We start from the raw sequence: 17,104 nt of genomic DNA on the forward strand, positions 1-17,104 counted from the left end.
TTCCAGATCCACTTCCTCATGATTCTCTCAGCAAACTGGGCCTACCTAAAGGATGCCAGTCAAATGCATACCTACCAAGACATCAAAATGAAGGAAGAGCGGGAGCTGCAGGACATCACTTCACGCTCAAAGGAATGCCTCAATTCCTACACATAAGGATATTTCACACTTGTCATCAAAACACACACACACACACACACACACACACTGAGGCCAACCTTTGTGGCCCTTTTTTTGGACCAAGGCAACTCTCAGCTACAATAACCTGCCAACTGTGTACACTGCACTACTAACCTAGCTCCTAACAAACTAACGCACTAGTGCTGCTTTCTGCACTAACTCACCGAGAAGTGTTTCAGAACTGCTACATAAGGGTTCTTTCATGCTGATTTTTACCATTCCATTTTCTAGGAAATTTGGATGAGTCAGAAACTCATGCTGAATCTCTCCGGCCCTTTTTGTAGCCAGTTCTTCCTGGTAAATATTGAGACATTGCACTATTCTTTTGCAGCGTGAACCAATTAGTCTTTTTCTGGCCCTCCAGTGGCTCGGTTTCAAATAGGGAAGGCACATCTTGCATTATATTTTTTCCCCCCTTTTCTCAATGTGGAAGGCCTTATATCCAATCTATATATATATATATGACATGTCCCCCGATACAACACAAGACACATGCCAACAAAATGTTTCCTTTAATTTTGCAGAAAAAAATGTTAAAATTCAAAATGTATAACGAGTAAGAGTTAATTATGTTTGCTCTACGTAGCCTGTGTACTTATGCCTGAATTTGACTGCATAACTCTGTTTATATTTGAGATTTGTTCATTTGGTTTTGGAATCAAAATCCAAAACCAGTGTACAGCTACTAAAAATGATTCACAATGTTCATGGCCTACATTAACACTACCTCAGGTGTACACAAGTGTTTATGGACAGTGTAGGACAAGCAACACTTCTCCCTTGTTAAATACGGTTTAAGTCACATTTCAGACATTCCTAAGACATGTTTTAGGGTAGCGATAACATAGTTCAAGCACACACCTCAGGAGCGCCTCTGCAGCACAGTATTATAGAAGTGAACTGTTAGAAATAATGCCATACCTTGCTTATTAAATGTGGATGCTGCCAATTATGACACAGAAAGTTTAATGTATTTGATGTCCAAAAACATTTGTCCATTCGTATTCATGTAGAATAATTTCAAAAGCAGAAAGTTAAAGCTTGCCAATGAAGAGAAGCAAGAGACTTTTCTGATTGCTGATATAGTTATTAGTGGGTTTGTGTTGGATTTTAACAATACAATCAAGATTTTGTTGGATTAGTCCTTTAAAAAAAAACAACAAACGAATAAAAAAAGAAAAAAGTTTCATTTTGTCCCATGTGCATTGTATCAGAGGCGAAGAGTGAATTTAACGTTGTGTAGGATTTTAGTTATTTGTCATTTTAAAGACAAACATTTCTTAATTTTATATAATTGCATTTTTTATGTGCAGTTATCATATTGCTAACATAATTACTCATGTAATCTTATTTCTGTTAGCGGAGTTACAGAGATAACTTGATGTTTCATTGTTGCATGAAGACAACTGTTTCTGCAGAGACACGTGCGATGTACAGTTATGTATTGCTGACATCCGTAGTAGGCAGTGTTTGCCCCTTTTCCTTTTTTTTCTAACTGAGTAAAAATGAACTCCTTTAAATGAGCTGATTAGCTTTTATAGGTTTTAGAATACAAAAAATGAAGGAAAAAAAAATCATTTAAGGTATTATTCTGTTGCCTAATAGTCTACTTGTGTTTCCTATGAATGTCAAGGGCTTCCCAACATTTTTCCTAAGGTTTATTTCAGTTTAAAATAACAATTTGTCACATCAAGTCAGTTAAAAGCAGTTTTTACAAAAATACATAAAAAAAATTAATTTAGCCAAAGTATGAATGCCAGCACTGCCCACTGTTTTAAACTATCTCTGATACTGTAGTACAAAACCTGCACTGTTCTATGTCTAATGGTGTTTAGCTGTCAAGCAAGGATTTGACATATACAAGTGGATGATACATGTCATGTCACATTTTGTATGTTGTTCCCTGCTGTATGAACCAAAAAAAGAAAAAAAAAAATACTGCTGTCTATCAATCACCAGGAGGACATCAATCAACCAACAAGCACCCTGTCTGACTGGAAACCGCTATGACTCAACTGGCCTGATGACTGTTTTTTTCAAATAAACTTATTGTTTTAAAGGTGTGGTTTTTTTTTTTGTTTTTTTTTTTTGTTTGTTTGACTGTGTATGGCTAAAAAAAATTTACATTTCCAATAAATACAAAAAACCCCCAAAATGCATTATAAAGCAAAATGTTACATACAAAACTATCCTCCGAAGCATACAGAGGCCTGTATAATTCTGCTTATGACTCGGGGAGACACGTCTCACCAGAAATCGTCCTCCTCCTCTTTAGGTGAATATGCTGCAATACTGTGAAAAACAAGTATTCAATTAGTTCAAGCCTCCAGAGACAAACAAAACCAAAAATAGAAAGGTATTTTCAAATTAACTCAATGTAATTCCAGAACAAATAACAACATTAAAAAGATACCAGGAGATGAGAAACCACAAAAAGCAATTAACTGTTATTGGAAGAGGATTATGTGGCCTTATGCGTTTATGAAACTTTCCCAAAGTGCATGACTTCTGAATTAGGAAACAGAAGTTGTCTGATTCATAAAGATGTAATAAATCTATTCATATTCTATTTGGCTGAGTAAACAGTTTAGGTTACCTTTCTTCTTTCTGCTCAGACAAGCTCTTGTCCTCTGGGCTACCTTGTCCTGCCTCCTCTCTTATAGGGCTCTAAGAAAAACAAGAAAATGAGAAACTCAGGGCATCAGCTAGTCTGAAACTTCTAAAGACAAACAAGGGTACGACTTGCCTGCACATGTTGCTTGTCTCTTGCTTCCAGGACCATCTTCATGTATTTCTCCAGTGGGTTTTGACCTTTTACTTCCTCATTATCTTCCTCTTCCTTCTTTTCCTCATCCTCTCCTTTTATAACCTCTGCTTCTATTTCTTCCTGTTCTGGTTGCTCCACCTCTTGAAAAAGCTGATTATACAGAGAGAGCATTTACACTTCATTAAGGTTGACGTATTTTCATAGAATTTTAGATTTCGGGGGGGGATGTAGGATAACTACCATCTCTTTCTCCAGTCGCTCAAGTTCTTGTCGTTCTCGCTCCTTGGCCTCCTCTAACTCCTTTTGCCTTCGCTCTTGTCTTTCTTTTCGCTCCCTTTCCCATCTTTGCTCATCGTCTTCCTCTTCTTCCACCCTTTCAGATTCCCTTGAAGTCTGTGAAACTTCTTGAGGACATACAGATTGACACCAGTAAGATCAATTCTCTGCTTAAGATGAAGGCCAATACGACAGACCAGTATGGTCAGACTGACAGCATACAGTGAAAAGATGGTTGCCCTTGTCATTTGGGGTCAATCGCAATCATGGGTCAATACTGGGAGGACTAATAACTCACCTGGCTGACCATGCAATTCTGTTGGGTCTTCTGGGAGGTCCTGAGGGTGGGGGTCTGTGGGACCATCAGGGGCCTCCTCAGAGAGAGGGACAGCAGTGTCCAGGAGAAGCTGTGGAATGTGGCCGGGCTCTGGAGGGAGACACGCACAAAGAGATCTTTTGTGCCCCACCATAATGCAGCAGGGCCAAAGGACCAGCACAGAATACATAATCAGCTGTCCTTCATCTTCACCATTGTGCAAGACCACTGAAAGGACACTCTGGAGGCCAGTCACACACTCACTTGAGAAAAAAAAAAAAAACCCAAAAAAACAAAACATGCCCATTCAAAATCTATGATCTCCATAATGGATATACTGGATTTGTTGTAACTGATAATAAAACAAATATTTAACTTTGGCTTAAAATAATCAAGCCTGGAACATACAGAAATGTACCATTATAGCACGTATGTACCACTCACTTCCTGCATAGCTGTAGTAAACTGTGCCTTACAAATAGGAAAACATGCAGCAAAATATTAACAACACTTTGTGTGTCAACACAAGAAAAGATTACACACTCCATTATAACAGGGATCCACTGCAGTTCCCTTATCAGACTGAGGCTGAACAGATGGAGCTAAACACAGTTTCTCTAATCAGACAGTTACAGTGAAAACAAGATTCATAAATGTATGACGACGTGGTTGTACTAGTTTTAAGGTACCTGATGATATCACTGTGAGGTCTTCGAGATTTATCTTCTCAGGCTGCGGGGAAGACTCCGAGCTGGAGATCACAGGTTGCAGCTTAGGAGGACTGAGGGACACCGGAAAACATGAGGGGAGTGCATTAATATTCACCACTTCTATGCAAAATGTGCAATGCACGGTAAACTGTCCTTGTCAAAGTCGTGCCAGATGGTACCTGGACTGATCTCGCGCCGTGCTCTTGAGCTGGGGGCTACGAGGTGGACTGAGCTCAGGAGAAAATTCAACTGTGGATGCCCTCTCACTGAGGGGGCCACAAGAGATCTGTCTGTCAGATGGCAGCTGAGGGAATGTGACCGGAGACACAGCCGTCTCTAACAGGGAAAAAAAAAGACTATTATTAGTCAAGTCCACACGGATACAATTGTTTTCAAAACTAACGTGAAGTCTTGGACATATGTTTCAACAGGTTATGTGTTTTGGGGAATAAATGAGTGAAACACATTACATTGTATCAGCACTGAAATATTTCTTTTTTTTTTTTTAAATCATAAAAATGTATGTTATTTGATCCTTTTTAAAGTGACCCAACACATTACATAAAAAGGTACCTTCTGTGCTTTCTCTTTGAGGTTTCCTCCTGGAAAAGGCCATCGGTGTGTGGGATGGGTGGTTGGACAGAGGAAAACTTTGGTCCTGAGCTTGTTCATTTCTCAAACATAAAGATTCAGCCTCCAGGTGGTGCGTGTGGTCAGTGACGGCATTTGCTGGGAGCTGGTCTTCTGAGAAAGTAACTCTGTGCTGTGCATCTGTTGAGGTGTTTCTGGTGTCGTGGGAAAATAGGATGGGGGATCGGACTCTTTGAGGAGAGAGAGGTCTGAGAGATGTTTTTGATTTGTGGGTTGAATGGATGTGTGAATGTGAATGAGAGTCCGGTTTTCTAAGAGGGAAGTTGGGAAGATGAGGAGGATAGGCTTGTTGTGGGGAAAGGGGTCCTGAGGGGAGCATGTGGGAGATGCTGGAGTGTGCTGCCCTCTGCTGGTACTTCCTGTAGGCTTCCTCCAAGGTTTCAGCCTCTCTCTGCAGTTCCTGGATGCGAGCCTTGGCTTCTGCCACCAGCTCCACGTCAGAGTCAGCAGAAACTCTCCAAGGTGACGTGTGCCCCCGTGTTGGCCCACCTGGTTCACAAACACCAACATAACCCACCCTGGCCCCCAGCAGATCTCTGTCTGTATAGATGTCAGGGGGAACCAGCTTGTTTGTGCTTAGTTCCAGGACTGAGCGATTAACAAGAGACGGCTTGGGGTTACGCAGCACTTCATTTTCAAGAGCTGCCATCATTGATTGAATCACAAAGAGGAAAGAAAAAGAGGAAAAGGAAACAAGAGGAATGTTGAGCAGTAATACACAAGACCAACCACCACAAAACATCCAAGATAAAGCTCACTAAGAAAACAACATGCAGCTACATCTAAAACCCAGTTGCTACGACCAAGATGTGGCTTTCTTTCTAGTTTATACAAACTTTAAAACTAGAGAAATCTAAATACATCGGCATCATGCTTCAAAATATTTTCTTTAATATGTGATTTAATAGTTTACAGAACAATATTCTGGAAGAAAGAAAGCTCCTTTGAGAAGAGGTTAAATGAACGTGTTGTGCATATTTCAGCACAACTGAAACATGATCTCTAGCCACACTAAGACAAGGGGTGCACACATGTCCCAAGGCAGAGGGCATACCTTGATGAGTTTGGTGAAGCTGCATCTTGATGTCCTCAACATGCTTAATCATCCACTGTGACCTCTCTTCGCTGTCAATCAGCTGAGCCTTGAGCTGAGCACAGCGCTCCACCTGCAGGAAACGGATGAGGACACTTTACTAGTTATTTACACACACAGGGAGATCCGTGTAAAGTTTGGGTCACGTCTAGATCCCCAGGAGTGTATGTTTATGAACACATTCCAGCCCACAAAGCAGATGACATACTTTCCCACAGTCAGCGATCTGGTGTGATGGGACTGACCTCATTCTGGAGCTGCGCCTGCAGCACCTGTTTCTGGCTGTCAAACTCTTCCTCATCCAGTCTGCGAGCGTTCTGCAGCCTCTGAAGTTCTGCTTGCAACGCCAGTTGCTCTTTGGATGGTTTGATCGTTTCTGAGAAAGAGATAATCGTGTTCAAAACAGAAATTCAAGCTACAGTTCATTTTACCGTGAGCTCTCTTTAATTAAAGAAGAAAAAAATTTTGGGCTGCATGGATCAGCACTGGGTTTTATCAACAAGCAGCTTATTATCATGTTTCTCCCTTTTGTTAGAGATGACGAGAGAGGACCTCTACCCTCTTATTCCTTCCTTAAACAGGAGGAATACTGTGTCCCCAAGACAGAGGTGCAGTTTTGCTTTTGCTTTTTAGTAAAGGGACCCTTTGTCTCTGCTCACACACACTCTGCCTCCCTCACTGGCTGTCTACAAAGCTACAATCATGGCACAGAGGCCCTACATTGGCAGGCAAGACACACATAAAAAGCCTCAGCCAGAAGCAGAGGGACAGACAAGCTGAACGTCTCACAGTACAGTCGACCGCACGGCCACAATAAAGCCAGACTGCCACCCTCAGAATGCTACATGGGATCTGGATTTATCTCAGTTATGAAAAGGGAAGAAAAATGAAAGAATATTGAATATTGGTTAGCATTTTAGGGGGTAAAACATCCTTATTTATACCAATACTACTGATATAAGGTGAATATGGACATTAAAGTCGATTCCTGAAGGAGTCTGCCTTCACTCCTCACCTGCATGAAGACGGTGGTTCTCCTCTTGAGTCTCCTCCAGCTGTTTCTGTAGCAGCTGCAGCTGCCCTTGCAGCTCTGCTTTCTGTCTCTTAATAACGGGGTAGTCATTTGTGCTCTCCATTCGTTCTCTTAATAGCTCCTTCTGCTGAGTAAGCAATGAAATCTGCTGCTGTGCTGTGTCTAGCTCAACCTGGTGGGAAATACCACGTACAGGCTAAACAGTCACTGAGGCTCACAGAAATCACAAAATGTTGCATGAAATACATCAACAGCAGTAGCAATGCTCCCCTGTGCCCCTCATTCACATGACTGATAAAGGAAGAGTAGTGTGATGTTTACCTGCAGCCGTCTCAGCTCTCTACAAGTTTTGTTATGTTCTTCTAATTGTGCACTGACCACAGCTGCCTCCTTTTGGATTCGTGCAGTTTCAACTACAGATTAAAATTATATAAAAACTATGATAAAGCCATGCATCAGCAAACCACTTAATAAATGTGCATTTATTAAATACCTACCTTTGTTTCTGTTCTCACTTTCTGTCAGATTTTCAGTTCTTTTGTTATATTCCTCCTTTAACTCAAGCTGATACCTTATTTTTAGAGAAACACAACATCAGTAACTTCAAACAATCTGTTATAACAAATTCTGGTCAAGTGGATGGTCAAAGCTCCTCATGTTTTTGTTAAAAGATTATTACTTAATGCATAACTACAAGTTATTAATATCAAATGGCATGCATGTTCGGAAATCAATTCATTAATGAATGTCAGAAGGTTTACTTGTGTTTATTCTACAAGAAAATATTTAGGAAAAACTGATCAGCATAAATTCTGTGTCCAGGTTAAAGATATGTGTTAAAGTTATCTTGGCTGATAATAAAAATTTACATACTTTGCAGGTAAATGATATTTATGTTAATAAAACTTAACACAACAGCGACACCCTGTGGTCACAGAAAACTCTTTGAACATGACTGAGTCTTCAGATATAGACGGAATAAACAGAAAAAGAAAAAGGGAGCATGTGTGAGAACAAAAGAATATTATTGTATGAGTCGAAACAAAACTGAAAAACTGAGGCATCCTGTGCCTGATATGAAAAATACCTGGAAAGTTCATTCTTCAGTTTCTGGTCATAGGTGTCCTCCATCGTCCTCACAGCCAGCTCTCTCCTCCTCAGCAGCTCCTCAGTGGTCTTGACCTTCTCATTGTGAATTTGACAGGTCCTGTCAAACACACATAGACATTCTCTATGAACTCCTGGCTAGAACGGCAGAACATATTTAAACAGCTTATTAAAAAGATATTACTTTTCAAAAGCCTCCGTTCTTATCCTCAGCTCGCTTTCTCTGTTACGCAGCGTTTCAATTTCTTTCAGCGCTGACTGTCTCTGTATGTAGACATTTTTTTCTTCAATCTAAGAAAAGGAATAAAAACAGCATCATTTTAAGTAAGTTTGTCATGTAAATACAAAAATAATGAGAAAATTTCAGGATTATGAAAGAATGAATAAACACTGAAATGTAATCATTATGGATGCATTCAAAGGTTAGGTTTATTTTAAAGTCAGCAATGACATTTACAAACAAACAAAATCACACTGGGATAAATGAAGTATTTTTGCTTTTTGCAGACTTGTTACTTGACCAAAGCAGCTTTCAGATGATGCTCAAACAATCACCAGAGGCTTGTTGAAAGAAATAACCTGGCAGCTACTGTTCACTTCATATGCAAAATGTTGTGCATCTTGTTTAAAGCAGAACGCTGCCCACTTAGCAGGAAGTCATGATAGTTTTTCCTCAGAGTAAGAATTGTGAGTAGAGTGTATGGTTTATAAGAAGGCAGTGACTTGCAGAAATTGAAGCAACTGCAATCAAAGTGGAAACTGACTGATAAACTGACCACACCAGTCAGGGTATCAACACATCAATACATAGGAGATGCAAGACTCTCATTAGCATAGGTCTTTTAAGGAGAAAAAAAGACTAAGAGAACAATCTTTGAAACAGTTCTCAGTCATAGAAACAAAGGCAAAGACATCTTTACAAGTAGAGTTTGATACGACAGAGAAAAACAAGAGAGCAACATGTAACAATACGTTACCTCTTGCTGTTTTTGCAGCTTTTCAAAGACATTTTTCTCTCGTTCCATCAGCGCCTTTGTCTTCATTTCGTACGTCCTTTCCAGTTCTTGCTTCAGCTTATCAAGCTCTCTATAAAAATTTGATTTTTCTTCCATCCTCACTTTAGCAATTTCAACTTCCTTAAAATGTTGTAACTTAAAAAACAAAACGAAACACAATATTGAAGCACATGACCACAAGTAAAAACGCTAACATGACTAAAAAATATTGGTTGGAACATATTTGTGTGTGTGTGTATATTTGCATATACCTTTGTGTTCATTTCTGCTTCCAGCTGTGCTTTGGTCTCCTTTCTATATGCAGCCAGTTTTGATTGGAATGAAAACATTTTATCCTCCTTGAAACCGAAGCTCTCATATTCTTTATCAATCTTTTTCATTTTTTCTACTGTTAATGAAAAAAAAAAGCAAGGGAATTTTGAGCACTATGCTAAAGGCTATGTGTCTGGGATTTAAAAAAAAGGTAGAAGAAGAAGGAAAAAAAATACAGTTTAAGACATCAGGTCATCTCACCGAGGGACTCGCCATAATTTGATAAGCTGATTGTTTGAGTATCCACATCATGGCACAGGCTTTGATGGTGTGTGAGCTGTGTTAAAAGGTTCAGCAGGAACCCTGCAGGACAGTCCATATGTCAACAACAAGACTTGCGTTATGAGACCATGATGCATGAAGAATCAGGATGAAGTGCATACCTTCACTGTTGTTTTCCTCACCACACTGTTTAAAAAATGAAAAGGAAATATGTTTTATTGCAACATAGTACCATGTTAAATATTTTGTTTTATTTACACTTAAATTCATAATATTTACCAAGAATGTGCAAAGGGGTGATGCAGGACTAACATGAAGAAGCTGGAGAAGATCTTCTTTTTTGAAAATCTGGCAAAAAATGAAACAGACCCCAACATCCTCACTTTAGAAAAAAAAAATCCTTTCATATCAAGCCACAGTACTAAACATCATACACACCTTGTCTTTACACAGGCCACTTTCAGGGTAGAATACAGAGAGAGTGTACTCATACCCACAAACACGGAGATGATCTGCCACTATGCTGTTACAAGCTGCAAAGAGACGGGGTTCAACTTTCACTGGCACTGGCCTGGGAACCGGTTCATCTCCTGTTAAAGACGGAGACTGTAATTCCTGGATGAGCTGATTCCGCATCTGTGCCTAAATCAGACAGAAAGAAAACAAGAAGGATTGTGACTAAAGCTTTTCTAAAGTGAGAGGCGTTAACTAGCTACAACAATGTTAAACTTACTCACCTTGAGAGTATCAAGCACTCCTTTGTTCTTAAAGGTCTGATACAGTCTTTTCCTCAGCTCCTCTGGGGATAATGCATCTTCCTTGGACGAGGACATGACTCATAACTATTTACAAGCCCCGAAAGTAGCAGACGACAAGTCTGAATGAATGCAACTCTGTTTCTAACAGCGGTAGTGTTTCTGACAACTATTAGAATTTTAACTTTCGCTGTTAGAAACCTTGTCCCATAGGCATCTGATGGTGGGAAATGTTTCTTTGTTTGCAGCCAGGTAACCAAAATCATCCCGTTCAAAGAGGTGTGCCTTCAACATTTAAATCCGTCAACGGATATTTCTGATACTAACAGGCTCCCAATTATGACGTAACACGAATGCACATCAAATTATATTTTATTATTCACTCATATATGTACTGTTTGAGCAGATATTTTTAAGAAAGCATGTGAAAGTCAAAAAACGTTTGTTTAAAAAACATAAACAAAAAAAGCACCAACAACCAAACAAATAAAAATCTGCTTACTATGGTTTGACTGTCGTTACGTCATCTTTTTGCGACTGTTCTTTTACCTTTTCAGGAAGCAAAATTAACAGGTAAACAAACGCCTTGTGTGCTGTTTAAATTCATCATTAATTTGATATCCTGGAGTTTTCATGTGTTATCGCTCCGAATCGTGTTTACTTTACACTGAAAACGATCATTTACAACGCCGTCGACCTCTGTAGTTAACATTAGCTTGCTGATTTAAGGGTTTAACACTTTGGGTTTTTTCGACTTCAGTATTTCGCCAGATTAAATCAGTTGACTTAATCCCGTTGGCTTTTTACTGATTTCAGCTAAATTTGTCTTGGAAAAGAAGAAAACAAAACAATGTCTGGAAGCTTTTACTTTGTCATGGTTGGTCATCATGACAATCCTGTCTTTGAGATGGAGTTTTTGCCAGCTGGGAAGCCTGAATCAAAGGTAACATTGTTTCATTTCACTACACTGAGGCCAAATACAGTTTGTCTGTCAGTTTCTCAGAAGACTGCTATAATATTTTTCGGATAATATTTAAGCAAATAAACTATTCAACTGTTAATAATATTTACTTATTAAGCTGCCTTCACATGACATACAATATATATATATATATATATATATATATATATATATATATATATATAGTTTATGGAGAATGATTATGTCTTTTCGTTTATTAACATGTTCAATGAGATGTGTATAACTTAACACAGGATGATCACCGTCACCTGAACCAGTTCATTGCACATGCTGCCCTGGATTTGGTTGATGAAAACACGTGGCTGTCCAACAGTATGTACCTGAAGACTGTGGACAAGTTCAACGAGTGGTTTGTTTCAGCTTTTGTCACAGCAGGACATATCCTTTCCCAAATCTGTATATATTATCTGCTCATATAGTTAGGTCCTGAACAATAACATTATTTTTTTATTTGGGCTTTGTATGCCATAACTGAAAGGCATTCTTTTCATGAAGTAAAGTGTTTAAAGGTACATCTCAGAAAATTAGAATACTATGAAAAGTTCAATATTTTTTGTCACTCATTTCAGAATATGAAACCCATATATTATATAGATTCGTTACACATAAAGTGAAACATTTAAAATATTCAATCCTTTAAATTTTGATAATTGTGGCTTACAAATAATGAAAACCCAAAATACAGTGTCTCAGAAAATTAGAATATTGTGAAAAATTTAAATCTTAGAAAGTCATGGTGTCACACCTTAATCAACTTATTAACTCAAAATACCTGCAAAGGTATCCTAAACCTTTAAATGCTCTTGGTCAGATGGCTACATAATCATGGGGAAGACTGCTGTCTTGACAGATGTCCAGAAGACGATCATTGACCCTCCACAAGGAGGGAAAGCCATAAAAGGTTGTTCTCAGAGTGCTGTATCAAAGCATATTAATGGAAAGTTGAGTGGAAGGTAAAGGTGCACCAGCAAAAGGCAGAACCACAGCCTTGAGAGGATTGTCAAGCAACATCCATTAAAGAATTTGGGGAGCTTCACAAGGAGTGGACTGAAGCTGGACTCAGCGCATCAAGAGCCGCTACGCACAGACGAATCCTAGACATGGGCTACAAAGGTCACATTCCTCGTGTCAAGCCACTCCTGAACCAGAGACAACAACAGAAGCATCTCACCTGGGCTAAGGAGGAAAAAGGACTGGACTGTTTCTCAGATCAAAGCAAATTTTGCATTTCATTTGGAAATCAAGGTCCCAGAGTCTGGAGGAAGAGTGGAGAGACACAGAATCCATGTTGCTTGAAGTCCAGTGTGAAGTTTCCACAGTCAGTGATGATTTGGGGAGCCATGCCATCTGCTGGTGTTGGTCCACTGTGTTTTCTGAAGTGCACAGTCAACACAGCCGTCTACCAGGAAATTTTAGAGCACTTCATGCTTCCTTCTGCTGACAAGCTTTATGTAGATGCTGATTTAATTTCCCAGCAGGACTTGGCACCTGCCTACACTGCCAAAGGTACCAAAAGCTGCTTCAGTGACCATGGTGTTACTGTGCTTGATTGGCCAGCAAACTCACCTGATCTGAACCCCATAGAGAATCTGTGGGGTATTGACAAGAAGAAGATGGGAGACACCAGACCCAACTATGTAGATGACCTGAAGGCTGCTATCAAAGCAACCTGGCTTCCATTACACCTGAGCAGTGCCACACGCTGATCGCTTCCATTGCCATGCCGCATTGATGCAGTAATTTATACGAAAGGAGGTCCAACCAAGTACTGAGTGTAGGGGAATGAACATACTTTTCAGAATCCTGACATTTCTGTTTAAAATTTCCTTTTTTTTCAATGATCTTATGTAATATTGTAATTTCCTTAGACACTGCATTTTAGGTTTTAATTATCTATAAGCCACAATCATCAAAATTTCAAGAAATAAATGTTTGAAATGTTTCACTCTATGTGTAATGAATCTATATAACATATAGGTTTCATATTCTGAAATGAGTGACAAAAAATATTGAAGTTTTTCATAAAATTGTAATTTTCTGAGATGTACCTGTATATTTAATAATTTGATGAAAATCTTTCGCAGGCAATGACTGCCTGAAGTCTTGAACCCACAAACATCCACCTTTTGCTTGAACTTTACTGCAGCCATTTTCAATTGTTGCTTGTTTGTGGGTCTTTCTGCACACCGCCTCCATCAAATTTAGCACGGCAGGATATGTCACTCATTTTCTTTAATTATTTGCTGTACATATAAGATTCATCATGCTGCATGATGTGCGACAGGAGGATGGAATCAAAAACTTTTTTAATGATGTGTATGATTTATACATTAAGGTAAGTCATCTTTCATGTGAACAAAGCTACCATAAATTAGTAACATGTGGCTTGTTTGATACTAATCTATTTATTTATTTTGTCTTCCAGTTTGCAATGAATCCTTTCTATGAGATCAATGCACCGATACGCTCGACAGCCTTTGAGAGAAAAGTCCAATTTCTTGGAAAGAAGCATCTTCTGAGTTAATCTCAGCACACAAGGATTTGAATGCAGTCTATTTGTTGTGATATACACAGACATTCTTGTCTTGTCTTTTTTTTCATACAAAATGTTTCATGTAATCAACCGAAATTTGTTTATATAAAATGTTTCCGGGTTTATTTTGCATATCGTTCTTTTGACTTTTAAAAGCATTATTATGGTAGTGTATGCAGGGCAGAGCAGTGATATAAGGATTGGTGCAGGTTAAGCCCTAGAGCAATAAACTACCTTATCAACAGTTATTCAGACTGCAAAACAAGCTTATCACACCATTCTAAAGTTGTTTATTCATCATTAGGCATACCAGCAGTACAACTTCAGGTAATATTTTGAGAAAAGGTTAGGAGAAATGACTGGCCATTAGCAGTTAAGTTGTGGCTAAAGAATTTCAGCTACATGTCTTACACAAAATTAGGAATGCTTACAGAAAAATCATTATTTGAAACAATAAACCTAGCAATGAGGACAGAACCATTGAGTTATTTCCACCACTTCATTACACTTTCATTAGGGAAAACTTCTGTGATGGTCCTCAGTAAGTTTTCAGTTAAAACCACTTACAAAATCAAAAGGTTTCCAAGAGTTATAAAAATATGCCATGCATTGTAAGTTTGCGTCAATGTTTATTTCCGGGTAGGAAACATATGCCACAGTGCTTCCAGCACACAGCTATAATGTATTCAAGATGCAAGATGTGTGCAGACACAACCTCAAGGTGCAAAAATCACAAGCCTCAATTTGTTAGTAATACAAAGTAGTGCCTTAGCTACTTCATAATTCTCAGAAATAAAGGTTATATATTATTTTTTTTAATGCAATTATTTTCTGAATATAAGTATCAGTAATCACTTTGAACAATCACATTTTAAATCAAGTTTAGAAAATCAAATGAGGGCATTCACCAAATAATACACATCTACACACATAATTTACCAGCCATATTTTCTTCTTTGAGAGAATTGAACATTTAACCCTTAGACAATAGGTGGAAGGTCTTATGTCCAAAAATTGTTCCACTTCCTTAATTTTTTTGAAAGCTTGACTTTCAACTATGGCAGAGCTGAATCAATATGTTAGTGATTTGAGTTTATTTCTAAGACAAGTAGGAATTTAGTGTTCTGCATTTTAAGCCTAAGTCCAACTATTAACATCATCAAACCTCCAACAAATCAAAAATCCAGTATAATTTGTTTAAATAGGATGTAACTACAGCACTGTACATCTACAGCCTCTTAGCATATTAGGCATGACAGATATTCATTAGTGACAGGTCTTGGATGTTAAGAACAGCAAGAGGTAGCGGAGCGGGGCTTTCTGTGGAGTTTGACTGTGTCCGTGGGAATGAGGTGGTCCGTTCTCTCATCCATTGCCAACACCCTACGTACTGCTTCCTCGAAGGCCACTGCCACATTAGTAGCATCCTTGGCACTGGTTTCGTAATAGGGGTAGTCACCATTCTCCTGGCACCATTGTCTGGCCTCTTCAGGGGACACTTGCCTCTCTGTCACATCCAATTTATTACCCAACACCACAAATGGGAACTTCTCTGGCTCCTTGACATCTGCGTAATAGATGAACTCCTTCTTCCAGTTACCCAAGTTGAGAAAACTCTGGTTATCATCCACACTAAAGGTAAGAAGGCAGCAATCAGAGCCACGATAAAAAGGAGTCCTCAAGCTGCGAAAGCGCTCCTGGCCAGCAGTGTCCCAGATCTGCAGGGTAACCTGGTGGCCATCAACTTCGAGGTCCTTGTTTAGGAACTCTACACCAATGGTGTGGAAAAGGTGAGCGTCAAACTTATTGGTGACATAGCGATTCATAATGGAGCTCTTTCCTACACCACCATCACCCAGCAAGATAACTTTCAGCAGGGATGTCTTTGTTGTCATGGCTACTCACTCCTGATTGACCACTGCAAAATAAATTACCTGATGGAAAGATGCAATGTTAGGTGTATTTAACATAATATTTCAATGAAATATATATTTTTAAAAAAATACACCAACAAGAAAACAAAGTTGAGTTTTTATGCCTTTTCCCCTCTCACCCCAGATGGATTTTGACCTCCACCCCTTGTCCAGATCATGTGCTGTAAGCCCAAGTCTTAGGTCACATGCTCATTTGTTTAAAGTTGATGTTAGCAGCCATGCAGATGACGTTCACCAAGCTGAAAGACAGAGACAAGCTATCAGTTTCCTGATTAACAGATTGTACACATGAGAAGTCGCACATCAACACAAAGCTGTCTGTAACCAAATTAAAATAAATAAAAACTAACAACCAAGATACGAAGGTTTGGCTTCACGTATACTAAATTAAATGGCTTCATGCTAGCATTTGAAATATTCCAGATTGCACATTGTTTATTAGTCTGCTACTAGTTGACAAAGCTAGGCTAGCTAGAAAAGGAGAAAACAAGATAACAGCTGGAAATGAGGTAATGTAATAAATTAAACAGGCTAGCCCGAGCTCCCTGACAGACGTGACTTCAACGAACATACCTTCTAGTTTGGTCCAAGCAGTTTGTAAATACAAAAATCAAATCTGCTACGAAACTGAAAGAAGATTAATTCATTCGCTCGACAGCTCTTCGCCTTAGCTCGGCTCGGTATCCCGTCAGGTCGCAGCGTTTCCTGGTGAGCTCCGGTCGGCTAGATGCTAATAACCAGCTAACGATAGCTGCTATAGCGGGCAGCCTCAGATCACGTGATCTGACCAGACAGAAACACAACTAACTAACGCCGGAAGGACTGCTATATAATAATGAAGGTTTATTAACTCATTCTCGTGAAAATATTTTTTTTCCTGACGTCGTCATTAGCTTGATAGATGATACGCCTTCAAAATGATAAAACATAAAGGAGTAAATGTTATGTTTTTGTGTTAATAATGTTCCACCACAAGAGGGAAACATTTAGCTGTTACTGCTAGCATCTTAGTTTTAGCTCCACACAAACTGATGCAACATAGTGAGAGTTTGTTGTTTCCAAAAGGTAATGGCTAACTCTTTCATTTAAACATTTTTACGTGTTGGGACATAAAATATTTAAGTTGTACATTACCAGGACCTAAAAATGTAAATATTACTTATAAACCATTTTACATGCTTTGAACAAAATAAAATCAATAGTGGACCACCGGTAGG

The 17,104-nt window shown here is 38.9% G+C and overlaps 4 protein-coding genes across 4 annotated transcripts in view; 2 read left to right on the plus strand and 2 right to left on the minus strand.

Moving 5' to 3' along the window:
• gpm6bb (glycoprotein M6Bb) overlaps window positions 1-2,226 on the plus strand; it is a 31,485-nt gene extending 29,259 nt beyond the window's left edge. The window contains exon 7 of the mRNA XM_079253985.1: window positions 7-2,226. Within this exon, the coding sequence (XP_079110111.1) occupies window positions 7-156 (150 nt within the window). The 3' untranslated portion in view covers window positions 157-2,226. The remainder of the gene's footprint in view (window positions 1-6) is intronic.
• Window positions 2,227-2,426: 200 nt separating this feature from the next.
• ofd1 (OFD1 centriole and centriolar satellite protein) lies at window positions 2,427-10,516 on the minus strand (the record flags this gene model as incomplete). The annotated part of the gene is made up of 22 exons (XM_079254686.1): window positions 2,427-2,472; window positions 2,777-2,847; window positions 2,927-3,097; window positions 3,188-3,351; window positions 3,522-3,650; window positions 4,229-4,320; window positions 4,429-4,585; window positions 4,823-5,542; window positions 5,955-6,066; window positions 6,239-6,369; window positions 7,009-7,198; window positions 7,348-7,439; window positions 7,524-7,597; window positions 8,114-8,233; window positions 8,318-8,424; window positions 9,111-9,284; window positions 9,401-9,537; window positions 9,663-9,764; window positions 9,845-9,869; window positions 9,963-10,031; window positions 10,122-10,325; window positions 10,421-10,516. 22 exons carry the CDS (start codon window positions 10,514-10,516, stop codon window positions 2,427-2,429), a joined length of 3,183 nt encoding a protein of 1,060 aa, XP_079110812.1.
• Window positions 10,517-10,987: 471 nt separating this feature from the next.
• Window positions 10,988-14,126, plus strand: trappc2 (trafficking protein particle complex subunit 2). The gene is made up of 5 exons (XM_079254538.1): window positions 10,988-11,011; window positions 11,255-11,381; window positions 11,654-11,796; window positions 13,668-13,755; window positions 13,846-14,126. The coding sequence occupies exons 2-5, from the start codon at window positions 11,289-11,291 to the stop codon at window positions 13,942-13,944; spliced, it is 423 nt and encodes a 140-aa protein (XP_079110664.1). The 5' UTR covers window positions 10,988-11,011; window positions 11,255-11,288; the 3' UTR covers window positions 13,945-14,126.
• On the minus strand, window positions 14,125-16,602 carry rab9a (RAB9A, member RAS oncogene family). Its single transcript, XM_079254537.1, has 3 exons — window positions 16,461-16,602; window positions 16,007-16,126; window positions 14,125-15,887 (listed from the first exon to the last, which is right to left on the minus strand). Exon 3 carries the CDS (start codon window positions 15,846-15,848, stop codon window positions 15,240-15,242), a length of 609 nt encoding a protein of 202 aa, XP_079110663.1. The 5' UTR covers window positions 15,849-15,887; window positions 16,007-16,126; window positions 16,461-16,602; the 3' UTR covers window positions 14,125-15,239.
• Window positions 16,603-17,104: the final 502 nt, after the last annotated feature.

This window comes from Telmatherina bonti, assembly GCF_933228915.1.
Source record: "Telmatherina bonti genome assembly, chromosome: 15".
In the NCBI taxonomy this organism is placed as follows: domain Eukaryota; kingdom Metazoa; phylum Chordata; class Actinopteri; order Atheriniformes; family Telmatherinidae; genus Telmatherina; species Telmatherina bonti.